General features: G+C 45.4%; 2 protein-coding genes across 4 annotated transcripts in view; one reads left to right on the top strand and one right to left on the bottom strand.

The window, feature by feature from the left end:
- The window catches only part of IGSF3 (immunoglobulin superfamily member 3), a 156,662-nt gene extending 144,704 nt beyond the window's left edge, over positions 1–11,958 (top strand). For all 3 annotated transcript variants that reach the window (XM_067546306.1, XM_067546309.1, XM_067546308.1), the window contains 3 exons: positions 488–895; positions 5,203–5,634; positions 8,685–11,958. In XM_067546306.1, coding sequence (XP_067402407.1) covers positions 488–895; positions 5,203–5,634; positions 8,685–8,935 — 1,091 coding nt within the window. In that variant the 3' untranslated portion in view covers positions 8,936–11,958. The remainder of the gene's footprint in view (positions 1–487; positions 896–5,202; positions 5,635–8,684) is intronic.
- Positions 11,959–13,437: 1,479 nt separating this feature from the next.
- Positions 13,438–27,206, bottom strand: ADPRH (ADP-ribosylarginine hydrolase). The gene is made up of 5 exons (XM_067546310.1): positions 27,123–27,206; positions 23,787–23,908; positions 19,939–20,285; positions 17,241–17,601; positions 13,438–15,125 (listed from the first exon to the last, which is right to left on the bottom strand). The coding sequence occupies exons 3-5, from the start codon at positions 20,249–20,251 to the stop codon at positions 14,717–14,719; spliced, it is 1,083 nt and encodes a 360-aa protein (XP_067402411.1). The 5' UTR covers positions 20,252–20,285; positions 23,787–23,908; positions 27,123–27,206; the 3' UTR covers positions 13,438–14,716.
- Positions 27,207–27,755: the final 549 nt, after the last annotated feature.

Below are 27,755 nucleotides of genomic sequence, written 5' to 3' on the forward strand. Positions count from 1 at the left end.
TGAGAAACACACATTATGTACATAAACAGCTGACTGGAGCCACCCTTGCTGTCAGCTAAGTGGTAGGTCAAATGGAGGACCCTTCAGCTCCAGTCTAGTTGGCACATTCTGAATCCCCAGATCCTATTAGAGGATTGCTGTGTCTGCAGTACCTCTCTGGCCTCTCTCACCATGGGAGCCTTTGGGTGCCTTTGTATTATTTCACCTGAGGAAAAAAAGGGGCCCTAGGAGAATTAGATGTCCAAATTCCATTGAATTTCAAATGGATTCAAATTAACGTCCTTTGGCTCCTTTGAAAATCCCAGCCTTATCTTTTTTTACCACCCCAAAGCTTCACAGAACAAACAGGAAGCCCTGGAGAGCTGAGAGCCTGAGTTTAGATGTGAGTGAGGAGCGCACAGTCGGTAGGGAGTGGGGTGAGGAAGGATAGTGGTTGTTGCAGTCATGTCATTGCTCTAATTTTGTTTTGTCTTTTTCTCCCCCTCAGACAACCGCCTGCAGGTGAACCAGACCCAGAAGAACCTCACGGTTCTAGAGAACCAGTGGGTGACACTAGAGTGCACAGTCACCAACCGGACCAGCCCTGCTTCGCAGCTCTCAGTGGAATGGTACGTGTGGAAATCTGGCCACCCAGAGAAAGAGGCAGTGGTGCAGCTGAGCCGCCAGGGCACCCTGCTCTATGGAGAGCTGGCAACCCTGAGCGACCTGAAGGGAAGACTGCATTTGGAGAGCCCTTCCCCTGGCCTGTACCTGCTCACCATCCAGAACATGATGGTGCAAGACAGCGGGGCCTATGACTGTCGAATGGAGGAGTGGCTGTTGGATCCCAGCAACCAGTGGTACAAACGGGCAGAAGATCTCTCTGGGCTGACTACTGTCACGGTGAAACAGCCAGGTAACTGGAACCTCTGGGTCACATTCATCAGGCTCTGGGGCTACATCAGAGAGAGAGAGAGACCTTTCCTCTCTCTACCAAACTGTGAGGGTCCTAACCTGGATTGCCATGCCTCCCCTCATCAGCCCCCTGAAACCAGAAATCTCCCACCGTCTGTGTAGCATTCAGTGAGGAACGGTGTACCTGACTATTCATTGTTACAGTGGCACATCTACCTCCATCCATCTGGGGACCTCAGAGTGCTCCCCAAACATGACAGCTTCACAGCCCTGTCTCCAGCAGGTACATGAGGGAGTCCTATCTCACTCCAGCCTGTGTGTTCAGCCGCCCCAGCTCAGGATTGATTTGGGCATGCTGGGTAGGGAGGGAGGGAGGGGAATGGCAGCTGCATGACTTTTTCATGCTCCTTGTTCCCATTTCGTTCCTCTGCTTTGTTCCCTCATTCCCTGCTCTGCAGCTGAGATAGGAGGAGCAGGGCGGGCCGCAGTAACAGCTTGAGTTAACTTTTCTGTGTGCCTTCACCACCACCCTGCTAATCTGGAGGGAGAACACAGGGGTACTGCAGACATAGCAATCCTCTAATAGGATTTGGGGATTGGTTGTCTTCCTCCCTGATGTTGCTAGAGGGCCTGTGAATTTTTTTTAAACACCAGCATCACCCTGACCCAGCAAGGGCATGGGAGTGGAGAGTGTGGAATTTATATCTAAATATTTTTTTCATTTAAATCATTGAGATGACTTTTACATTGAATATATTTTACGTTTTGTTAATATTCTGCTTGAAAATGCGACCTGGAGCAACATAATGATCTGTTTAAAGGGGCCTCATGGTCTCGCGTGTGCATCTGATGGGAGATAATTACATGGGTTGAAAGCTTCTTCAGGCATCCAGGTCAGAGCTTTTATCCAAGCTGTTTAGGAAGATGGATCATCCCCATTCTACATATGGAGAAACTGAAGCACAACTATACTCTGACCTGTTCAGGCTGGGAACAAAACTCCTGGCCCTCTACCTGATAAGGGAATTAGGAAGGAACTTCTCCTGCGGGCAGGTTACTTCATAACTGCTCACTTTTGAGGCTTCTGGCCCCTTCCTCTGAAGCATCCGTTGCTGGCTGCTGTCAGAGACAGGATACTGAGCTAGATGGGCTACTGGTCTGATCTGGTATGGAAGTGCCTTTGTTCCCTGCTGCTGCCAAGTGTATGCTCATGCCAGGTACGGCAAAGGGACCGAAGGAACAGAACCCTTCCTTAGCCATTCCAGAGCCTATGCCTGCTCTGCAGGGGATGTATGTCTTCAGCCTCTCATTCGTTACTAGAGCCAGCGGCTGGAAACTGAAGCTAGACAAATACAGACTGGGACTCAGGCACACATTTTGAACAGTGAGGTTAATGAACCATTGGACCGACCTACCAAGACAAGTGGTGGATTCCCCATCCTTTGAAGTGTTTGAATCAAGACTGGATGTCTTTCAAATTGAGATGCTCAAGTTCAGGCAGAAATGATTGAGCTTGACGAAGGAATCACTGTTTGAAATTCTGTGGCCTGGGCTAGACAAAAGGTCGGACAAGATGATCATAATGATCCCTTATGGTTTTAAGCACTTGGGAATACATTCATAGATTTTTTGTTTGTTTGTTTGTTTTTTTACACAGACCCCCAGGATATTTCATTGGGCCTTCTCCCTGGGAATGTCTGCAATGCAGCTGGCAAAATGTCAGGAGATTGGAAAAGTTTTAGCAGGGATGTAATTCCCTGTGGAGAGGATTGTGGCCTAAAGGAAAAAGTGCTCTCAGGGATTGTGAAAATCATATCCATGAAATCTTGGCTTGGGAAACTTTTCCAACTGAGCTGGCTTGAGCAGAAAGATCCCAGTCTCTCCAGGCGATTACTGTGTGTGCTACACATACTATAACTAAGATTATATATAAATCTCCATTTGAGTTGAAACTTCCCAGACCTGTTCTAAGCCTGGAGGTGAATGATTTAGCGAAGTGTGGAAGGAAGTCCCTTCAGTCCCTTTTGAGCTGTGAAAGTATGGGGGGAAGATGGAGGGAGAGGAGAAGGGGACTGCGCTGATTTAGGTTTAAAGAAAAGCAGTTTTTTTTGCTCACCAGTAGCTCAAAAGTGGCTGAACAAAAGCACCAAACTTACATGTGACTTGTTCTTCCATGAGAGAGAATCTCTTTGCTCGTGTTTTTTGGGAATCAGTAGTTGTGAGCAATTGGAAAAATTCTCACTGAGCATGATCTGAAGTTATCCTTTAGGTAACTTGCAAAAAGGAGGAAAATTGGGGTTTTGCCCTTCCTTTATTTGCTGCTTTATGAAGAGGCCTGGATTTGCCCTGCTTGTGTTTTATCTTAGAAATATCAAGAATCTCAAGGCGCGTCTTCTCCATTTCCTCCTGAGGCTTCCTTGAAGGATACGAACTCAAACCATTCACATGTGCCTGCTGCCTTACATCACCTGCATGACGTTTCTTATGTGGGAATTTCCTTAGGGCCCTCTCAAAAACCTAAGAACTGCTAGAAAGATGCCCTTGTTCCTGCAAACCCTAAGAGCCTTGATCTAGCAATGCTTAGGAGGCCTAGGGGAGGGGATGCTGCTAGCTGCAACCACCTGCTGGCCTTCAAAGGGAAGTCCTGATGCCGCAGACCTCAGGGCCACAGAAAGAGAGTCCCACTTCTTTGGACTCTCGGGATGGGGTCTCCACTGCTGTAGAGAGGTGTAGGAGGAGAGCCACACTGCTGTTGACTGCTTAATGTCTACAGGAAGTGGGGGGAGGGAAATGCAGGTGACAGAAGACTTTGAGAGTTGGTAGAACGAGGGGGAAAAGTCCCTCCTGCTTCAGCTGCTCCCCATTGTTCATGGAGGAGTGGCGACTTTCTTCCCTATTCCACTGACCTCCCACTTCGGGAGCCTTAGGAATCTCAGAGCCACCCTTTTCCCCAGGAGCCTTGGTCTGCTCATCAAGGCTCCTAAGGTGCCTCTGGTGAACTTGGTAGGTTCCATGAAGATCCCCACACAGCTTCCCACCCAAAAATGATCCAAAATTAGCCCCTAAACCCAGGAGCTGGCCAAAATAGCCTCCTAAGGTCTACACAGGAGCTGCGCTCCCTTAAATAGAACTTAGGTGGCCTAGGGGGTAGAAGAGCCGAGTGGGACTTAAGGGTGTGTTTTTGGGTGGGAAGAGATCAGAGGGGAAGTCCCCTATTGCCTTTGGACCCGCTGAGGTCTGCAGGAGGGGGGAACCTCCTGCCAAGCTTTTGAGGAGAAATTATTTTTCCATTGACAAGACTCCCTAGCAGTTGGTTGCACTTTGAACTCAGGCTTCGTAAAGAAAAGGGCTAGGAGCTGCATTCTGAAATCTTTAAATGGAAGCTTAGATCTCCAGCAGCTCTTTGAGGTGCTGTGTGAGGTTCTCCAGAGTCCATGTCCCCTGATGATGTTACTAAATCAAATGTTAATTGCTCTTGAAATCAGATTTTAATCAACTTAATTTAGGTCATGGGCCCTGCATCTCAGCTAGAGGAGTTGCTAGCTTTTTCTCTCTTTTCTTCGTTTCTTTGCTGCAAAGTGGCAAAAAAACCACCCAAAACAAACAAACAAACAAAACCGCACCAACCCTAAGCATTTTGGAACTGTATTTAACACCTCTGTTTTGGGGGAGCATCATGATTTAGGAGCCCCAATTGTCCAATTCACTCTGTGCTTTTTAAAAAAATTTCAGTCTTGGTCTCAGATCAGATTTACTAGTTTTGAGGCCAGTCTGTGATGGCTTTTGTAATTTTTAGAACTCAGGAGAGGAAGAAGTTAGGCTTATAATGGAAGTTTATTTGCAGCATTAATGATGGAGCACTCTTGTTCCTTAATAAACACAATGTGGGTGAATATAGAACTGTAACTTTTGGAGTTCCGGATTCTTTTGTTATGCATCCACATGAAATTACACCTGATGTAACAGTGTGGCTGTATATGCATATGCCCCCTTCTTGCTGGAAGGTTGCTGTCAGGGTCTGTCTGGGTAGCACAAACAAGGGCTAACTGTGCTATAGGAAAGATCCCATTTGACGACCCATTTGACAATCTAGATGGAGCATTGTACACCGGGGATGTTTGCACGGGATGGCCGCAGATGATCCTGTGGCCATGGATATGCTGCGTTTAGCCTGAAGGCTGTGCCTCAGCCACCCCTAGTGTAAGGGCCGGGGCTGTGCATTTTGGCTGAGAAGGGGTAGCTATTTCAGACTATGTTTGTTCTGTTTTTCCTCTTCCCTTTTATTAATGAATATCTCCAAACTGTCAGATCCCACCTTGCAGGTGGATACCGCCATCTCCAACCTCACGGTGCTGGAAAAGGAGCACTTCCCACTGGACTGCAGCATTCTATCCCGCTCCAGCCAAGAGTCCCGCTTCGCTGTGACCTGGTACAACCTGAGGGTTAAAGAGGGAGGAGGCCGCACTAGCCGTGGCATGGAGGAGGAGGAGGAGAGGGAGGCCTTGATGAGCGTGGGCCCGGATGCAGTGTTTGGCCCGGAGGCTGGCCGTTTTGAAGGCAGGCTGCGCTTTCAGAGGCTCTCCTCCATGCTCTACCGCCTGACAGTGCTGCAGGCAGGCGCTGCCGATGCTGGTAACTACTCGTGCCGTGTGGAGGAATGGCTGCCTGACCCCAAGGGGGTATGGTACAGGCTGACTGAGGAGGAATCCGGCACTGTCACTATTCACGTGCAGGACACAGGTGAGAAGATGTCAGACAGCTCCAACAGGGAGGTGGGGTAAGGGGCACAGGGGAGACTCAGGCTTGGGACTGTGCGGAGAAGTGGATGTTAATGTATCTACCACTCTCCTCGTGCCCTACAACATTCTTGGGATCATGGTACGAGACTAATAATGGGACATGGAGCCCTTCACCTCTGTCATAGGTTCAGATGGGTAGTGACCCCAAGTCATTCCCGTCTGGTGCCCGTGTGATGTTAGCTGGTGGGTTTCAGTCTAGTTCCTAGTGGACGCGTGTCCACCATGATAACACTGTTGGCACAGTTGACACCAGTTGCCCCCCATTGTTGGCAATCAGGGCAGGAAGGCCAAGGATTGAATGGGCCATGGAGACTGAATTGTTCTGTCCTCCCTTGAAGAGGCGCCTTCAGGTTAGGGATGAGGCAGGCAGAGCCAATGGTGCAGTTGAAGTTACTTACGCTGTGCCTTTCCAGTGGATAAAGAAGGGATTGTTCGTCCGGGCACTCGATCCTGGCACCTTTCACTAGCGCTGTACTCGCTGACAGCCAAAAAAGAGAGAAATGCCATTAAAAGCAGGCTAGGGCTGGTGCTTGGGCGTATGTCTGTCACCGGCCTGCACGACCCTACCAACATCCCTGAGAAGCAACAGCCCAGAAGCCCTGAATCGAGGTGGCTGGCTTTGTGACGTGGGCTAATGTCCCTAGGGATTTGGGATGAAATGCTTCCTCAAACTCTAGTGACCCAGACGCTGCCAGAGGAGCCAAGCTACTGCCCACGCATCAGCCAGAAATCCAGTCAGCTGCAGAACAGGAGACTGCATTGCATTCTGCAGGGGAGACGCTAGTGCCTGATTGACTTACCAGTACCTTTTAAGGAGCTTTGACACACGTGCAGCTTGCCTCTCTCCTGTTCTGTGAGTGAGTGTCTGTGCTAGGCTGAGCTGTCCAGCATTTCTAGTTTCCTTTCCCTGCGCATGGGGTGGGAAGGTTCAAGCTGGCTTTGGATGCAAGTGCAGTAGATTTTGCTGTGCTAGGAGTTCAGACAGCTCCGCTGGCCCCTGCCCCGGCATTTCAGGTGGATGCGGGCCCTTTGAGCATGACAGCTATCCTTTCTGGTTTCCCTCCTGGTTTGCCTGCCTGAGGCCCATTCAGGAAATGAAGATGGGGAATCTTAGTTTGAGCTATCCCTGTCTTTTGGAAAGTGCAAGGCCATGATGCCATGGGGACCTGAGAATGGATCACAGCGGTGAAAGCACGAGTGAGGCTGGGTATTAGACACATGCTCTAGGGAGCCACTGGGCCCTTTCTGTTCCCAGTGGAGTGGGAAGTAAAAAAGGGGCTATTTGATTTCTGAAGGTGGTAGGTGGGACACACCACAGGCATGAATGCCTGTGTGTCACTGAGACCAAGAGCTGAAAATTTCATGTCTCTCTCTTTAAATAAGGGGCCTAAATGCATGCATAGGGTGGGGAGGGAGAATTAGGATGTGGCTGTCCCACTCTGAAGTCAGCTTCCTTTCCCCAACCCCTCTATTTCATCCTGAGGAGGATTGCTGTCACCAGAGACATAAATATACCAAAAAATATCTGCTCTGGGTAAATCACCAAGTCGTGCAGCTGCATCAGAGCCAAGAATACCAGGCTAGTTATTGTGTGAGCCAGCTGCATTGTGTGCTGTGATGTGTCTGCACATATTATCCCATCTCTCCCTGCCATGCAAGACAAAGCAGAGCACCCAGCCATGGGTGTGACTCATATAAGGAATCTCCATAAATAATATGTCATATTGCACTGGGACACTGTCCCTTTAAATAGAAATCTCCCCCAGAATAGGTGGTAGAGCAGGATATGAGCCCGATCTGAAAGGTAAATCAGTGCAACCTTTGGGATTGGAGCTGAAGAGAGCAAAGCTATCACTGTCTCCTTTCAGCCAAAGCCCATCATCATCCACAAACTCAGAGGCTCTTTATACTAAGCTTGTTTGGTGTGAGTCCTCATGATGAAAGTTGCAGCCTTCAGCTACTTTATTCTGGTAAACAGAATAAAAGGTGAAACTTTCCCACAGATATTATTGCTTTGTGTTGCCAAGTCATGCATTACTTGGTTTTTTCTTAAAGCCCCACATCCCAGAGTCATGGGATTAGGTGAGAATCTCAGCTTTCATTTTAAAAAACGTTTCTAGGTTTGCATGGTTGCAGAACTGTAGTAAAATATGACCTGACACCAGCCTGGAGGCTGACATACCAGCAGGCAAATAAACACCCCAAATTTATAATTTTTTTAATCTATTGATTTTTTTACATCTGATTTATGATTTTTGAATGATTTCTGATGGCACTACTGTTTTATTCAACCAATTGCCAGCACTGTATTCTCCATTCAGTCAGTGACTGCCTCACTGCTCAATCCACCATAGGGGCAAAAGACATATAAGAGCCTCTCTGCTCTGCGAAGTTGAGGGACCCAGTTACAACCACGTAGTGTAAACAAGAACCCCTTAGTGTTATGTACCTGAGCTAAAGCCTTGGGGTATCTTCATGCCCAGTTACAAAGCATACTTAAGGTCCCACTTCTACTACAGATTGTGACTATAATGCTCTCAAGGGATGGTGGTGTCATAACCAGTTGACGCAGTTTTGTTGTGGTATAGTATAGAGGGCTCCCAGTGATGTGAGTAGGTCAATTGCTTGTTTAACATAATTCGTTTCACAGTAATTCTGAAAGTCACCATTTGTTGCTATTTTGCGGTAACAAAAAGTGAGGGGACATCCAGCCTCTTGAGTACAGAGATGAATATGAGCCTAAAATAAAGGAACAGATGTCAGGCATGGAAAACAATCCCCTCCAGCTGAGATTTACTTCAGGGAAACCAGCTGAAGGAGAGAAACACCCTTGTGGGGAAGGAGAGATTTGAAAATCCACTCAGACCTTGGTGCCTCCCCATCTCCACACTCATCTGCTGTGACTGCCTCTTTGGCAGATCTCTCGTTAGTGGTGATAATGGCCTGGGTTCATTGCTCAGTGTTTCCCCCCCCCCTTGTCTCTGCTTTCAGGCTCCAGTCTGCAGTCCATCATCTGCTCCAACGATGCCCTCTTTTACTTTGTGTTCTTCTACCCCTTTCCCATCTTCGGCATCCTGATCATCACCATCCTGCTGGTGCGATTCAAAAGCAGGAACTCCAGCAAGAACTCGGAGGGCAAAAATGGGGTCCCTTTGCTGTGGATCAAAGAGCCACACCTCAACTACTCTCCCACTTGCCTGGAGCCGCCCGTCCTCAGCATCCACCCGGGAACTATAGACTAAAGAGGAGAGGCCCATGTGGACCCACCGAGAGAGAGAGAGAGACAGACGCAGAGACACACCTGGAACCCCAAAGGAACGGAGTGGTTTTGATGTTCTTGTTTAGTTTGTTTCGGCATCTGTTCTTCGGCTCCACAACTGAGCCCTTCAGAGTTCCCCATCTCTGGGGACTGGAGGGTCGGAGTCTTCCTGTGATGACAAAACTAGTCCAGAGTTGGACAGACAGTTATTCCATGTGCTTGCTGTACATAATGGATTTTCCTCTTGGCTTTAGTTTGTTCTCATCAGTTGTTGTCCTTTGGGCTGTGAATTTTGTTACCCAAAGACTGTAGTCTTCCCTTCCCCATGGCACATTGACCAGCTCCCAGAGCAGCTTCATTCGGTGCTCTGGTCTGGGTGGTGTGGGGCTCTTTTTGGAGTAAACGTATCAATGTCCTGAAATAGATTTTGTTTGTCCTCCTTCGACTTCATGTTGTAGTGAACAGAATCTTTCCCCAAGGTGAACTGAGCCCAGCTGCTCACCATCCTAAAGTGAACAGGACCGGGACTGCGCCTCGAGGGCAGCTGGGTTTCTGCAAGGTCCATCTCGAAGACGAGGCTAGCTCAGTGGCTTCTGCCTCCCAAACGTTTCTCCTTTCTTTGAGGATTTAACATGTATGCGTGGCTTCATTTGGTGGGTTGTCCTTGGGCAGGACTGGACGCTCAAGCTGCTTGCAGTCAGGACTAAAGCAGCTTCAAAGGGCTGTATGCGCCTGGGGTGCATGGGGCACTCTGGCCCTGCTACTCGCCAGGAGAAAGCTTCCCAGACAGCCCAGCTTACCAGGGACAAAAGCCTCCCCCTGGTTTTACCGAGCCCTGCTGCCACTGCCTCAGAGGTGGCAAGGTTGAGGCTGGGCGGCCTGCATGCTCCAGTCACACAGGGCCAGATGGCTGGATCCAACCTCGTCAGCTTGACCAAAGTAATGACTTTAGAAAGCGGGGGAAGGGGAGGCTCCATTGACTGGGATTCATTGTAGTTGAATGGTCCGGCAAGGGTGGTATGTTACATACACCACCCTGGGCAATGGCAGTGTGGAATTCATGACCAAGTTTCATTTTTTTTCCAATGACTTGCACTATTTACCAATGTGAGTTTAAACCAGACAAGGAGGCTGCAGAAGGAATTTGCTCCCTGGGTGCTTCTATGCTCTCTGGAAAGAAATGAATCCTCTCCCCCTTCTCTTGTGTGTGTTTTTGTGCCATTTTCTGTTATTTTGGCTTTATTTCTCTAGGAGAACGACCATTTTCCCCACAACCCACCAAGTCACCTGATCTTTATTGTAAACATGTGCTGGGGCAGTAAGTGCTGTTCTTTCTGTGAAAGATACAGCTGTTAAAAACCAAATGGAAGCTCTGTATAATTGGAGCACCCAAATTCCATTACCCAGTAAGCCAAGTACCCCCGCCATGTCCTGTGTAGGAAACCGCCTTCCCTCTGATACATCCTCTCAGTATGTTAGAGGGAAGGGGTGGAATGGCCTTTCAGTGTCTTCCTTGATGTCTTCCTGGCAAATCTGGCTGCTTTTTATCTTTTGTGGAGTGGTTGAATCCATGTGTGGATATACCACATGCCCTGTTCCTCACCCCCCCCCTCCCCCTTTGTCTGTGATGGGCTATTCCCACAGCTTCTGCCCTCTCCCAGGTAATAGGACTATTCTTCCTGAAGAGAGAAGGATCTGGTGGGTCCTTGATAGAGCAGCCATGCTCTGAGAACTCTGCAGGGTAAGTAGGTTTAAATCCGCCTACGTTAGAGTCCACCTTATGTTAGTTTTAAGAAATCCCTTTCATTATGAGGAAGGAATTTGCTGTGTTCCATTTCACTCATACCTTCTTGAAGTCTCCCTCCATCAAATTGTTACTGCTTAACAGCCCCTTTGTGTGTATAATATTGCTTTTTAATATACACTCATACACTTGTTCCCCCCTTTGATATACAGAGGATCTGCTCAGAAGGGAGGATTGAAAAGTGATGGAAATGAAGAACCAACCAAAAAAAAAAGCAGCCCCGCGGTATTGTTTTGTAAATGTAAAATCTCCTGTACATCCTGCTTCAGGACAGGAAGTGCAACTCATTTCAGTTTTAAAAGGAAAAAAGATATCAGCAGGAGCCTTTCCTTCCCTAAGAGAACATTTCTCCTCACCTGTGCATTGGAAATCTGCTGTATTGACCCAATAGCCTCTACATCTCTCTCCATCCTTTCTAACTAGCATTGCTTCCCTTCTCTCTATGGAAAGCTGTTCCACAGTGACCTCCAGTGGCCAGAAACATTCCTTTCCACGGCTTCTCTCTCTCAAGCAGATGGCATTCTGAGGGCCATTAGATGGGATTTCCCTCTAAGCCGCATCTGTGGTTACACAGTTTACCTGGAAAATGACTTATCTATTGTGCTGGAAACATATTGCCCGGCCTCACTTTTTTTTTAAATAAACCAGACTCCTCCTGTAACAACTTTTAACATGAAGTTTTTCAAACAACTTTTTCTCTGCTTTAACTTTCTGTAATGAACCAAGAAGCAAAGAGAAAAACCTGTCCATGCATGATGTGGAAAACTGTTTGGGATTTTTTTTTTAAGAGCTTTGTACTATGTTGCACTAAACATGTTTTATACAACACACATGAGAGCTGTAGTAAACTGTGTTGAAATTGTGATTGTTTGTTGCTGGTTTTGTGTACTATGGGCTTTCCACATGCTTTTCTTTCTCATGCATGCACACACGTGTGCACCACCGCCCAAGAGGTAGCTTCCAAATGGCATCTGAGAGTGAAGTCACTCATGGTCCTTCAGAGACTGCACACTGAGATTGAGAACCAGGGCCACATAGTCAAGGAAATGTTTCAGACTTTGATGGGATATTTAGGAGCATGTTCTAAAGCAATTTCTGTATTGACCAGCTCTTTTAGCAAGCCATGGCAAGTTATTCTGCCACATCACAGTGACTGTGCACATTTGGACCCAGAATGAGATCATAGCTGTGTCAGCAGAAAATCCAAAGCCAGAATTCACCTAGAATTCTGCAACTCTAGAAAGCTCTCTGAAGTCAGCATTAGCCTTTCCTCTCATTACATTATATCCACCAGCCTCACGGTTGCTTATTATGTACTTTCAGCACCAATTACATCTCAGTTTGACACACCATCTTAAAACAATTTTTATTAACAGTGCAAAGATCTGGCTGACCTTTTTGTAAAACTCTTTTGTCAACACCCCCATTTTATGGATGGTGAAACCGAAGCACACGTTAAGGGTCACATTTTCAGGAGTTTGCACAAATTTGTTTTTTAAAACAAAATTTCTCAGAAATGTCTGACCAAAAGGACAACTTCTGCACACAAAAAGAATAATAATAATAATTCATGTTGGTTGAGATGTTTTCATTTTCAATTCATTTTGTTTTTAATTTCATTTTTTGCTGAAAACACCCATTTTTCTTTCACTTTGTTTTTTACACTAAAAGAAGGTGGTGATTAGGTTGGAAGGCTAGAATATAGCTTTGTTCCCACTGCAACAAAATTTAATTTTTTTGGTTTAAAAATAAATAAAATTTTTAATAAAACCAGTCATGAAATTCTAGCTTTCTCCAGCCAGTCCTACTCAGCTCTCCTGAAGTTCTTTGGGGGGGGATGTGGGCACCTAACAGCAGAATGAATGCTTTCCACATGTGCATGCATTTAACCCATGCCCACTATGTATCTGGGATAAAGCCTCTCTCCGAAGGCAGAGGCTACCCTCATACATCCCTGGCTCATGATTCCTCTTGTCATTCTCTTTTCCCAGTGATAGTAGCCCCTTGCTTTCTTTGGGAAGGGATGGGGTGCTAAGGGGTGGATAAAATGCAAACACATCTTCTGGATCCATGGACCAACTGCAATGCAAAAGTTTTCCTCAGCAGTTCCCTTGAGAAGGACTCTGGAGAGGAGGGATTCTGTACTAAGGTATGTTGCTTGTGTTACTTAAACAGGGCTTGTTCTATAGGTTTGGGGGCTAGTGAACAGTTTTCAGAGTCTGCATTTGTTAAATGGGCAGATGCATCCTTCCAGGACTGCTATAGCGATGGGAGCCCAGAGTGGTGCCGAAATACCTTTCAGGAGGGAGGAGGACACCACTCTTATCAAAAACACCTCCATTCTAAATGTACATTCCATGTCACGTCAGCACAATTTCTTACCAACCAATGCTGTGTGACCTTCACCCTCCTAACTTCTGTTCATCTTCTCCTGGCCTTCACCTTTGCCCTTTTGGGCACAGGAGTCCTGTCTCCTCAGTGCAAGTGGAAAAGCTCTTAGTGGTACTTTGCATTGCTTCAAGGGAAGAATAAATGTTCACTTAGCACTGGGTTTGGTCAGGGATGCATACAACTCCTTCCTTCTCTCTCCTATGAGAATGAAGGACATCAATAAACCATTTAATATGAGAAATATATGCTTTCATTTGCCAAATACATGCTTTTATGTAATTCTAGCCAGAGCACTTAAAAACCAGAGGTCAGCCCAGGCAAAAGGTACAAAACTGAAAGTCTCTCTTTTCTCTAATTTGGAAACTAATTAATGCACTTCCAGCATGTCCTTGATATCTGCTGTAAATTCATCAAAAGACACAACGGCAAACCGCTGAAAAGGTGAAGTGGCAGATACCTTCAATTCATTTGCAAATCTAGACTTGCATCATTGTGTAGTGATTTTATTCTTTTGTAAAGGATCTTAAATAGGATAAATGAGGATCAGACTGACAGCTGACATCTTGGGAGTAAGACGCACAGAATTCAGCCTCTGTTTGCACAAAAAAAGCAAGACACTTTCAAAGATGTCATCAGAAGTTATGTAAAATTTAAAAAAAAAAACATCTTTCAACAGCTCTAAAGGTCTCTGCTCTTAATAGGGATATGGTTGCAAGCTACATTTCCTGTTTCTAATTCTTTTTCATCACAAGAGATCCAGTTTGATGAAGTAAGGTGCAAATTCTGTCCCTAACATTAGAATTACCCTACATGAAAGGCAAGACTGTATGTGGCGATGATTTCCCTCCACCCTTTAACTACAATAGGCAAAAGATAACTGAAATTTTATTTAATCATAACACAAAAGTTCTTGAAATTCTGCAGTTGACTAGAAAAGCTGTAAAAAATTAGGTTTTAAACAAATGTCAAACAGTTAATAAAGCAGAAAAATGTCTCCTCAAACTAAAGATGTGAAAAACTACCCTCATGCTTCGCACTAATTGGTGTCCTCGTTAGCAGTCTCAGCAGAAGGACCAAGGGTTGAATGGGCCAGACAGACTGTATTCCCCTCTCAGCTATTGAGGTGCTCACTATGTATCTAGGTGGAGGTGCACTGGTATATGAGAAAAAGGGAGGCTTGCACTAGCACTTCATACTGGATCTATTCTATGGATGAACGTAAGATTTCATTCAAACTCAACATAGTATCAAATTCTTTTACAATGACTTACAATATCAAAACTTGACTGACAATGCATTGCTCTTTAGTGCTTCTGGAATTGCATTTCTGCTAGCATTGGCCCCCCCAAAAAAAGACTGAGTAACCCACAGCTCCTATGCCAGATTCCCCCTTACACAGTCATCCTTAATCCCCTTGTACTAGGCCTTGGCTAGATAGCCTGCTAAAGCATAAGCTGTTAGCTGGGGGGAGATGGGGTTAGATGGGCAATAAAGGGCAGGCCAGCATTAATCCAAGATGTTAATTAATCCCACAAGTTGTACCACTTCATTTTGTGGGCTCTAGAACCCCTATATGCTTGGACTGCCTCGCTGGCTGACATCATACAAGGCCTTAGCTATTTTCTCCAGCCTCTCCCTGTATTCCAGTTCTCTATAGAGAGATACATCAACTCCTTTGAAGCCATACATGGCCCCCCACCAGCATGCAGCGATGGCTGCTGTAGAATCAGAGTCCCCTCCGTGGAAAAAAGCCCGATGAGCGAGCTCCGTCCAGGAGTTTCCAGCGCCAAGTATGGCATCGTAGGCAATCATTGGGGCATCATGCCCACTGCTGCCACCCCAGTCAGAGAAACTCAGGGAGACATAGAATTCATCTCTCTCCTTCACGCCATATACTGGAGGGAAGGTAGGAGCTGACACTCCATCTGAAATTCCCCTGGTCTTTAGGTATTTTTTCCACTGTTCTTCAAAGTAGGACCTACAAAAGAAGGGAAAAAAGTAAGCTAATGTTCCAGTGCAGCAGTAGGCAGCACTTCTGTTTAAATAGATGGACATCATAGATGTCAGCAAAAAACATGCAGGATGAGAAGGAGAACTCAGATCACCTGCTAAACCAAATAGCAAGTCTCTATCCTGTCAGCTAACTGGAGACATTCGCTGCACAGTACAAAGTCTAGTAGAGGATGGGAATCACCAAGGGAGGAACACTTAAAGCATGTTTGACTCTTCATTCCAGGAGAGGGCAGTTGTGTACCTACGGGAACATATAACCCATTGCATTGCAAGGGATTCAAAGGGACAGAAAATACAGAGAGATGTGAATTCAGATCCTGAAAATCCTGAATTTAAATCATCTCCCAGTGTGTGTGTGAGAATAGATTCAGTATCCAAACCAGGATCTAGAGCAGAATGTTGTAGCTGTCCCTAAGCCCTAATGGGCGGGCAGGGGGGTGTTAGATCTCAACACCTGAAACTCTGGGGCCTTTCGAAAGGTATAGCTGAAATTCCTGCCCCAGCTCTAAAAGTACATTTGCCTGCTGCCTTTGGACTGCTGTCTTTCAAGCTGTGATAACTTATTAGTAATGGAAGTTAGAGCTAGAACCCTCCTCTGCTTTTTTTTTTTTTTCTTTCTGACTTACTCATGAGCCAATCCTGATTTCTGCCCTTTTGATATTTGCCAAACAGTTTATGCAGCCAAATTTCAGCCTATGGTTTGTTTGAAGTGTCCCACTGGAGTTTTTATTGGTGTGTGATTGGCCACAGAAGTAGGCCCGGTATCTCCGTTCCATGGCTGGATGACAAAAGTAAATTTTTGAATAACGAATAATTGTTGGTGTTAAAAATTGTGTGAGAATCCCAAGAATGTCACACTTCTTTTTCACAAATAGTTGTCAGCCGTCTGAATAGCTGATGAATGACGCCACAAAGAATAGCGACCCCAACTTGCTCTTTCTTCTTCCCAAATCTTCCCAAATCACTTTAATGAGCTGTTGCTGAAGATCATCATCAGCTGGTGTAAATCTGCACCATTCCAGCTGAGGAGCTGACCCCGAGTGTTGTTTTTTAAACTAATGGGACTATGTGAATTATCCTGGATAAAGTTAAGATCCCCTTCCCCCTCCAAAGCCCACCTCTTTTTAAAAAGAACCTTGTTAGGTTTGGAAAGCATTCATAGATTCCCTTCTTCTCTGTTTCAGTCACCTCCACACTTCCTAGTCCTGTCTGACATCAGAAGTGCAGTTTGAACAGAGAGGTTGTGCCGCAGGATTTCTAGTGACAAGCTCCTGGAGCAGCCTGTTCTCTTGTAAAATTTGCGTAGAGGTGTGGTGGTATCAGAGAAACACCAGAACCCTTGCGTGCTTGTCTGAGTTGAGCGCGGCTCTGAATCTATTTGAGGTTCTCCATCTTTTAGACTAATAGCCCCAACCTCTTGTCATCCAGGCTCGAGGGAGGAAGGATGGTCTTGTAGCTGAAGCACGGGGAGCTGGGTTCTCTCTTTGGCCCCATTAGAGAATTGCAGTGTGGTAAAGGACAAGTTGCTTAATCCCCTCTTTCTCCATTGTAAAGTCATATAGTCACAGTGTTTACGGTCAGAAGGGACCCGATCATTTAGTCTAACCTCATGTATATCACAGGTCACCGACACCACCGCTTGCACACTTAACAATGGGGACAGCAATACTCCCTCCCTCACAGAGAGGTTTAGAAAAGTTTGTTTGTGTGTAAAGCACTTTCATAGCTTTCCAACAAGATTGCAGAGAGACCTGAACACACAGGAGTGGGCAATGCAGAAGAAAGCTGTGGAAGGGGGTAGAAACCTTTTTTATCCTAGCGCCTGAGTCTCATTTACACAAAAGCCTCTTTACCCCTTTCTGACAGTATAAAAGAGCCATAAAGTGAGCATAAATGTAATGTATGAACCTTCCTTGTTGGGATCCATGAAATGGATTCCTTTCAAAGAAGAGTGGTCAGACCCCCATTGCCTATGTTGCTGAATGCCTTGTATTTGATAGTCCGGAGAGAGAGAAAGAACCAGCCATTTGGGGGCCTACAAACTCCAGTAATCTCACCCCCACAATCCAGCCACGCTCACCAGTGCTTCAAGTTGTCCTCCACAAAGTAGCCAGACTTCCGGATATAGGCTTTCGCCAGTGGCAGCACTTCCATCAGTCCCTTTCCCCATTCCTGAGGGGGCTTGCCATTAACAGCATACATGGTGAAGAGAGCAGAAGCCAGGGCTCCCAGATAGCCAGTTGGATGATGATGGGTCATTCGACCGCTCTCGATGCTGACTTGGATCAAACTGTCCAACTGCTCAGGACAACAAAACCTCAGCCCGATGCACATGGACCGCATGGCAGCCCCACATCCTCCCTCCCATTTGTTAAACGGAATTCTCCAGCCATCTGGTTGGTCTGGTTGCAAGCTCAATGCATTTTGAACGCAGGTAGAACCTGTGCAGGAAGGAAACGGACGAATCAAGGAAAGGCTTGATCAACTGGCCAGAATGTTGATTTAAAATGGTGAAGACCAGAGGATAGGCAGGGAAGAGAAGGAGCTTTCCTGTATATCTTTTCTCATTTCATATCCAAACCTAACTTGTCTTGCTTACTTATGTCTCTCAACTTCCCTTGTCTTCAGTTACTGAACTAACTTATGTAATCTCAAATCAAATTCACTTACAACACTAAACTTAGTTTATAAAAACTATTAAATACTTCAGAAAATCCCCTATCACAGCCTCTGTGTAATACATAAGACAGCATCCAAGTCAAGGCCAACAAAATAAAACAAGTTTGGCATTTCCAGGCCAAACTTAGTGTGTGGAAGCAAAAAACTAATTTAAAAAAGTTAAGCACTCTTGCCTTCCTCTACCCTACCACTCCCAGACTGTTTCTCTCAACATATTGTCAGACAACTCCTAAAAACTTCTTCTCTGGCAGAGGAGCACATATATGACAGATTTCAAGTAGCCTGATTCAAGTTTTAAACATCTAAGATAAGGGTAAAAATCAGTCTTGTAACAGAAAGCTAGCTACAGCTCTAACTACAGAGAGCCTATTCTTTCTCTTAACCACCCAGGACACTGGCAAAAATTGTCGTGTGCCTAAAGTAAGATACCTCAGTCCATACTTTAAACAGACATGGCCTGATTTTCAAAGCTGCTAAGCACCTGCTGTTTCCTTTGGCTTACCTGGCATCATGAGTATTCATCAGTTTAGGTCCAAAGCATATTTATAACCTAACAACTGCAAAGTTTCCATGAACTGTATAAGTCATCAATGGTAAATTTCGTGTCTCCATTTCCCCATCCCACATGCATGCCAGATATTCCCCTGGAATGTTTGCAGCCCAAACTTTGCAGCATTGTACTAGAAAATTAGAAAGTAAAACTGGTAAAACTGTGACTGCTGTACTTTTCGTTGTCCAGTTCAGGAAAAATGCAGGAAGTTAAACAGAAGAACTAGTGAAAAGTGATGTAGATTTTAATAAACTGAAGTGTTACAGCTAAGGACCATTGTACTTTTAAAAAAAATATTTGATGTGGCTTATCTCTTTTCTTGTACTTAATTTCATATCACACCTGTTTAAATTTTGTAGCCTTAACACTGCACTGTTTATATTTGTGTGTGTGTGCATGTGTATACACAAGATGTATACTGCATACCAAAAGCTATGTTAAAAGACTGTTAAGGATGCAAAAATCAAGCACCGGAACATTAGGAAATGCCAGAATTAAGGTTGCCCATGAAACCTTATTTTGGCCCCTTGTGCATATACATTATCATGCCATCTTTAATTACATGGTCACTACAGCTGGCTGAAAATTAGGATTTCTGTTCTGCAGGATGTTTCCTCCCCCTCTCCCCCCTAAAAAAAACCCAAACAAACAAACAAACAGTACCTTTTTCTGTATCAGAATGAAAAGTTGAAATTTCCCATGGAATGGAAATTCCAGAAATTTCACTTGGATAATGTTGAAATATTTTATTTTGATTGTATTACATATATCTCCAGTCAATTTGCCCAGCCAGCTCTCATCTTTCTCCCTGGCCTTGAGCAGTGTGTCCCAATCTACTCCTTCGGATGCCCCTACCCTCTCCAGCTCTTGTCCTGTCTGCATTTGAATCAGGCTGCTCCTCCTGCACACTGCCAGGGTGCCAACAGTGAGGTCATTGAGAGTACAGGACAGACAGGTTCCCTGCTCTCGGATCCAGGGCCAGGCACTACAGTGCCCCCCCTCCAAGCAGCTACTGCATGGACAGGCTCATCCTGCTCACCCCTTCCACCCTGGGCTAGAGCATGTTCAGTACAGACAGACTCTTCAGAATATTTAGCTGCCGAACTCTGCCGCTTCTTTACTGAGTATGTACAAAAGTGAGATTTTTTTTTCCCCCCAAAGGCTTATAACTTGGCCAAATGGGGCATATTTTTCACAAAAATTGCAAAGGCCCATCCCTTACAGAAAGGCCACCTCCCTGCCCAATTTCAAGTCCCAGCTCCATACACGGAGGTGCTAAAACGTCTCAAAGAAACTGTTGTAATAATATTAGCGAAACAATGTATTTTTCCCAATCTTGTTCTTGGAAATGGCGGAACCATTGTACTCGAAACTTTCCAGAAAAATCAGTCTGATGCAGACTACTCAAATGGAAAATTTCAGCCTGAACGCTTAGGTTGGTAAAGTTATAAGCAACTAAAAACAGTGGCAACTCTCTGGCAGCCTTAACTAAAGAGGGAATGAGAGACAGAAAATAAGACTGATACAGATAAAATTTCAGAAGGATTACCTGGAGCTCTGCCAGTCATGTCGTCCATACAGTCCTTGTAGTGCTTTGCTATAAGGGAATAGAGTTCTGGAAAAGGTGGTTGTTTCCCAGCAGCTACCAGGGCTTCGGTCGTCGCCAAGTGCATCACTGTGTCATCGCTGACTTTCCAGCCTGCTATACTGATATTTCCCAGCCCTCCCATCTGTGCAACCTCCCTGTGAATCTTCTGGCCATCCCGGCAGAACTCCCATTTTCTATTGCAATAGCCCAAGGCATCACCAACTGCACTCAGCACCATGGCTGCCACGTAGTTCTCAAGCAGATCTGAACTCATGCTGTACCCCAGTGCAGCTCCCCTTCACTGGACTCTGAAAATCAAACAAGTATCATGAGCTTGGTAGGATGCTTCATTGTGTAACTGGTCGAACAAGAGCGGCTATCATAAAGTCTTCAGAGCTGAAGCGTTCAGCCTTTCTGCCCCTGTTGGGCAATTTAATGTCCACAAATAGCTCTGAAATGCAGTATTTGCACACTCTGCCTCATAATCCATATGGTTAGTTTAGCTTCTCAGTAGAGAATGGCCTGTGGGCAGTTTTGGTGTTGAAAGTAGGGCTGCTGCATCACCCCCTGGCTTGAAGTAGTAACAACAAATGCCAAATCCATGGCTTCCATCAGCAGCACCCTGCCCCGCCCCGCCCGCCCCCACTATAAAATGTATATAAATTAAATGTGCAAAATTAATATAAAAAGTGTTCCAGCACCCCTGCCTGTGGGTGTACTACTGGGAAATAAAATCCAGTTCAAACCTATTCTGAAACAAGAGTAGATCCCACCCCATCCCTCCATCACACAGTCTTCCAGGCCTTGGCCTAAACCATGTTTCCCCCAGGATCTGACAAAGCACATATTTTTATTCCCAGAGGGGTAGCCATGTTAGTCTGTTTTTAGCAAAACAGCCAGAGTCCTGTGGCTGCCCACGAAAGCTTATGCCCAAATAAATTTGTTAGTCTTTAAGGTGCCACAGGACTCTTGCTATTTTTATTCCCAACTACATTCAGCTGCTACCAACCTGGCCCTAGGTCAATTACAGATGCAACTGAGAACAAAGTTATTTGTAAGTATTAAAACTTAGGTTGGTTGATTTTTTTTTTATTTGTTTGTTTGTTTTTAAAGTGTGTTTTATATAACACTCTCAGGTTGGTTGGTTTTGTTTTTGCATTAAATCTGTAGTTAAATAAAGCTGACCCAACACTTCTTTATTGAAAAACCAGCCAACATACATTCCCCTGCAGAATTTGTGCAGTAGCATTTTGATAAATGCTTAAGAGCCTGAAAGTGAAATTGACTAGTCTATTTTCATTGTCTGAGTAAAATGCAGAAAGAAAACCATAGCAAAAATGAAAAGTTCAATTATTAGCTAATTGCTCTAGGTTAAGAATATAATTTTAAACAAAAATTGAAGTCCAGTTCTAATCTGAAAAGTAAGTATAGTGGTCCAGCAGCACCCTAGAGTTGAGGCTGTATCACAACTTCCATTTAAAAATCAGCTTTTTTAAGTCTTCTAAAATTGACATGCTTTAGTAGGATTCCTTGCACATTTGGTGTGTCACAGGGTGGGGTTACTGACCCAAATTTGGGGTCATTGAAGCTAGAGGTTATGGAAACTTCAGGCCTGAAAAATTACCATTTTTCAACAAGTTTGTGTGCGGTTTTTTTATTTTATTTTTTAGAGCTAAAGATAATATTATTGATGTGATGTGATTCAAAATGGTCTCAGTCTGTCTAATTTTACTTAAGGTAGTGATGGCACCCACTAAATATTTGGGGGACACAAACTGAGAACAGGATTTAAGAAAATGTATATTGTTTAAAGTAAAAAAAACGAAAGTCCTGTAGCACTTTAAAGACTAACAAATTTAATTTTTGTAGGCATAAGCTTTTGTGGGCTGTAACCCACTTCTTCAGATGCAAGAAATAGGAATCAAAAGGCAGGTATATATATACAACCAAATTTAAAGAACAACAATGGGGAAGTAGTTGCGGCCTATTCGCAACTATTGATTAGGAGGTGAGAATTAATTCTTGTAATGAGATAGCCATTCCAAATCCCTGTTTAAACCCAAAGGTTTAATTAAACCTCTGCAGGCTCTTCTTCAACCTGTTGCAGGGTCTGTGCTACCCTTTCTAGGGCTGGGGGGTTGTCCTAGGGCGGCTCTCTAGCAGTGGAGTTCCTTAATTCCCCAGCCTGCTCACTCTTCTGTTAGCCACCCCGCCCCCTTCCACTTCGCAGCCTTTTTGTTCTCCCAGCTGCTGTGGCCAGCACTGCCTGTCTTAACCTTTTGGTTGTTGGCCCAGCGTGGGGTACATACGCACCATGACAGCGGGCAAAAATTAAACATGTAAATGCTTTTTGGGAGGGGAGGAGTATTCAGGGGCAGAGCAGTGGGGGAAAGTGGGAGAGGTGTTTGGGGCTGCAGCGAGGGGAGAAGAATAAATGGGGATGGGGAGAGAGGCTGGGGGGCTCAGTTGAGGGAGGCATGGGGGTTAGGGGAAGTGGGGGGAGAATACAGATGGGCACCTGTTGGCCCCACATTCTTCCCTTCTATATGTGTGCCCAAATCTGAAGGGCTCTGGCCCATGAGCTGAGGTGTGGGAGGCCTGGTTGCTTTGGGGGAATCTGAATCCCCCTCGTTGACCCTTGTGTGAGTGCTAGGATCTGGGGTTGGGGCTCATGCTCATCCAACTTTTTCCTTTGTTGTCCTTTAATAGCATTAGATGGATTCCTGTGGGTGGGAGTGCATTGGTTGTAAAAGTAGGTGAAAGGTTTGAACTGCGGGGTTGGCAGAGTAAAGATGTGTGTGTTAACGGCATATTAGGGCACTGCTGAAAGGGCGTTACGGGTGCAAGGACAACCTTAAGTCTACATTTTCTGGATTTTAGAAGTTCGACTTTTGCTCTATTTAGCATTTTGCAAGGGGACGTCACACCACCAAGCAACTGTAACTCTGCGTGAATGTAGTTTTTTGCCATTTAATTTTATATAAATGACCCCTTGTTGCTTTGATCTACCTTGTGTGTGTATTCAGAGCTGGATCTATTAGTTTAGTGCCAACCCCTTTCTTTTTACTGCATTTCACGCCTATGATCCCTGCAGAACCAGCCCGGTTGTGAGTGTGAGCTGGATCCTATTGCACTGTGTGCATCAAGCCTTTGCATACTTAGTTCCAATCAGTTGCATCTGTGCAAGACCACTGAATATGCTTAACACCAACAAGAGGACAAGTGGGAAAATGTACAGATAGAGAAACAGATCTGCATCAGGAATTTTAGACAAGTCTCTCATTGCTGGTTGAGCATTGGCTACAGCAATAGTCTAGACCGGGCCCAGGAGTTTTAACCAGCCTGTGGTCTGACTCTGCTCAGGGCAGATCTAGACAATCCTTTGGTTAAAACACCAGTGGTCTGTCTGCACTAGTGCTCCAGTCATTGGTATTAAATTGGAGGAAATTTACCTCAGACACTGTAACCAAGGTCAATGAAGTTACGGGACTTGGCAGAGATCATACAGGAAGCCAGCATCAGATCAACTTGTGTGAGTTAATCATTCTAAGTGAGTCAAGGGATTTTTAGAAACTTGTTTTTAGATTTATATTTTAAAAAATCCCATCTCAAACATTTGGTTCTTGAATACAACATAAAAACACACAATCCATCCAAAATTAGGGAACCAAGATAAGCCAAAATTGGGGGAGATTTAAAGGTCAAAGCATGGTCAGCAAACATGCAACATAGTCAAATCATCTTATGCTTTTTTAAATACAAAAAGTTAAAAAAAAAAAAAAAAAAAGTCCACATAAGTGGAATCTTACCCAAACTGTGTTGGCTTGTGTATTTCCAATTATTGGAACGTGTACCGGTGGCGATATTTTTCCTTGACACTCAAATTGTTTTATGATGCTGTCCAGCTCCGACCTTGTTGTCTTGTCTTTCTCTGTTGGAAGGAGAGCAAGATCACTCAGCTGTGTCTGTGACAGTGTTGAACAAACATAATTTTTGACACATCTTAATGTGCTCATTGCACATTCAGCACTAGGCACTCCAAGTGGCGTGGTGAGAAAGAGTCAACGCAACATTTCCATTTCCGGTAAAACATTATCACGATAACTTGACACTACGAAATTCAAGTTGCTCTGGACTCCAAGTGACAAACTGACCACTTCTGTGTCCTTTGTAAAATAACTCATCTTGAAAAACAATCTTGTGAACCAAGTCTAAAGAAAAAGGAGTATTTTCCCATGAGTTTGAGTGTCCTCCTTTGACTCTGCTGAAGTTATATTTTGAAGTCACATGGGCTGGAAAAAAACAAATAGTGGCAGCTACCTCTTGAAATCCCTCACACTGAGATTTTAGTTAACCGCTCATATTGTCTAAGACCTTCAAAATATCTCTTTCAATGGTTATCCTTTGCTTCTAGCACAGAATTGAGTGCAAATTCATCATACGTGCAGAGTATGCATCTCTTCTTGTGGCTTGGATAGTTTGTCTTTTCATAACCCATTGCTTCCCACCTGTTCTGAGGTTAGTCCTGCTTTGAGCAGGAGGTTGGACTAGATGACCTCCTGAGGTCCCTTCCAACTCTAATATTCTATGATTCCTCATAATTTTCTTTGAGATTTCTTTGAGATCTGAGATTGCTGAGCACATTCACTGTGTTTAGAGGACTTGGAACAGGTCACTTTTCTTTGACCAAAAGATTCCAGAGACTGCAGCCATGATAACTAATATTCTATAACAGATTGAGGTAGAACACACAATCCATCAGACATGTTGCTTTTTGTTCAGTGTATGCCCTCACTACGCCTGCATTCAGCCACTGTTTCATCTTCTAGGCATTCAATTATACTCTAAACATTTACTGTCATTGCCTCAATGGCTTTCATTTGCGCTGCCCATCTAGTCTTGCAGAATGCTGTTAGATGTAAAGGTCTCCTTCATTCTTCAGAAGCCTGTTCAATTTCATCTGCTGCATCAATCCTGTCAACTTCTTCAGGGCCCTGAAGCGCATCATCAAGTTAATCTTCTCTATGCAAAACTGTACTCTCTCAAGCAAGAGTTTGGAGATAAAGATTTTTGTTAGACTTAATCCTTAGTTTTTCACATCAATGGTTAACGTGTGAAATATTTATGTATTTCCTGCAAAGCAGTGAAGAAAACCTTCAGGTCTGGATTGGCTTTATCTTCAGCAGCATGCACCAAAACTAGGTTAATCCGATGTGCGAGGGCTAGGCAATGGATGTATGGTGCGCACACTTTGTCTCCCTTGCCTGAAAGATATTCTCTCATTTTTGCTTGCAGTCCTCCATGAGGTCCGGCCATAACATGGGTCCCATTATATCCCTGTCCAGACATGCATTTGGGGTCTAATCCATACTTGCAGAATAAAACTTTCATTAACTGGTCATACAAGGATACAGAAGCTGCCTCGCTTATTCCCACAAAGCTTACAAAATGCTCTTTTATATCTATTTTTCCTTTGAGACGATCAATATTCACAAAGTGAAGCAAAATGGCCATTTGATCAACATGGCTAATATCCATATTTGCATCTGCAAAAACAGTAAAAAAAAACTTAACTCATTTGCAGCTATTAAGTATGTGCTTCCTGGCTTCTGATTCAAAAAGACTTATACATTCAGCTGTAATTTTCTTGCTCCGATATTTGATTCTCTTGGTGTCACTGATATGTTGGGCAAAAGTTGAATTATGTCAGGCAAATAGCTTAATGACGCCCAAGTAAATACCACAGTTGTTGTTCTCCAGCACTTTATAGTGGCCATGGAAAGGGAGACCTAAACTAGCTATTTTTGACTGTCATGCAATATTTTTAGTACATCTTGCAACTTCCTAATATTTTCAATGCATATTTTGATAAACTAGCATCTGATACTTTGACCGTTCGCAAACTGTAAAGCTGGCAGGTGACTGCATATGTTGTTTGCTTCTCCCATGAACAGCCATTGTCTTTAGCATCTTCTTCCAATCACTGAAACCTGTTACCCATGTTGATTTTTGAGCTTCTGTATCCCCAAACAACCAATAAATGTGACAATGCATAGTCTGAAAGATACCAGCATGCAAGCCGCTTGACGTGCAAATCTTCATGCAGTGCTTTTTCATTCTGTAAAATTCAGATGGAAAAATGGCAGCTTGTAGGAAAAAAGGAAACTCGCCATTTTTCATATCCCTTTCAGTGAGCGGGCAAGGGCCAATCTATATAAGCATATGCAATTCCTCAGGTGATCAGACTAAATCTTAAAAGTGACTTTTACGAGATAGGAACTTCAAACCTATTCCCTACAGGAAATCTGCTCGGACCTGCTCCATGGTTGACCTGCTCATCTACAGGGCTTTTGGCTTTGCTCCTTTGAAGTTCTTCTGCAGGATCTTTGGTTTTTGAGATCATCTGTGGGATCTTTGGCTGTGTAGGATTGTAGCTAGGGTCACCAGCTGTGCTGGTTTCAAGCAAAGTTTCTCTGGAAATATCAACTACAGGAGCGCTTAGGTTGACATAACATCTGTCGCGGGGCGGGGTGGTGGTGGTGGGGGGGGAAACGCTGAGTGACCTAAGTTTTGCTGACATAGGTTGTAGTGTAGACACAGCCATCGCCCAACAGAACGAGAGTGGGGTGGGCTGAAGAGAGCCCAGGTTGGAGCAAGCAGACACATACCTCCGTGTCCCCACAAGGGGAGGAAATAGAGGCTGCGTGGTAACAAACTACATTTCCCAACAGCACAGCAGCCTCCCCGGCATGGGAGCACGCCCAGTGGCTGCAACGCCTGCAGGCTGGGTTAGGAAACTCCTACTATTGTCTGCCATTGCTGCTGGGCGCGTGCAAAGAAAAAAAAAAGACTGTAAGGAATTGCACGGGCGTGGGTGGGTCCCCTGGGACAACTTGCGAAGGGCGGGGAGGGCTGATGGCCAGGGTGCAGGTATTGGACACATGCAACCCATGAGACTGCCACAGCCCTGAGGCAAGAAAGGGGCCGCTTGGCATGGTGACTGGCTCGGATACTTGTGGGAGTGGGGGAGAGAGGAACAGCTGGTGCAGCTGTAATAACTCCCCTGCCCCCCGTGGGAAGTGGGGAGGGGGCTCAGGCTGCGAGCGGAGTTGAAGAGGAGGAAGGTGGGTAAAGGCAGGCATTACTTGCAGTTCTGTCGCTGAGCTGAGCCCGGCTCTCCCCTCCTCCGACAGGGCCTGGTGGGGGGGTTGTGCCGCCTTCCGTGGGTGTGGCGGCGATTTGATTTGCAGACGAAGCAGCCAGTCTTTGGTCCGCAGCCGCCCAGCCCAGCCCGGCGTGTCTCGTCTGAGCCTGAACCGACCGGAGGCCGAGAGACGCCTGCAGGCGGAGGGCTGGGCATGTAACTCTTCACATGCCACACGCCCGCCGTGCATCGTCTGCTGGCCCCTCCTGTGGGCGGGCGGCTGAGCCATGCTCTGCTCTGCTCTGCTCTGCCCCGGGAGAGTCTCTTCCTTCCGTTCCGCTCGGGACTTCCCGGCCGGCTGGCAGGATGTTTCCGTAGGGATCGTTTGCAGGCTTGTCACGTTAGGGAGCGGCTGCACGCGAGGGAGCGCTGCTGCTGACATCGATGTACAGCACACACACCAGGAGTGCCCGCATGACTTCACTGTGAGCACCTAGACGAGGGGTTTGCCCAGGCTGTGATACCCAGGGCAAACGGTGCGAAGGTACCGGGCTGCCGAGGGCAGGGCTCACAGTGTTTGCTCAGTTCAGTTATTCGGTTCTGTTCTGAAACTCAAACCAGAGGCCCCCACCTG

Source organism: Emydura macquarii, unplaced genomic scaffold (genome assembly GCF_026122565.2).
Source record: "Emydura macquarii macquarii isolate MOO-44397 ecotype Brisbane River unplaced genomic scaffold, CSIRO-AGI_Emac_v2 contig_1119, whole genome shotgun sequence".
Classification (NCBI taxonomy): Eukaryota; Metazoa; Chordata; order Testudines; family Chelidae; genus Emydura; species Emydura macquarii.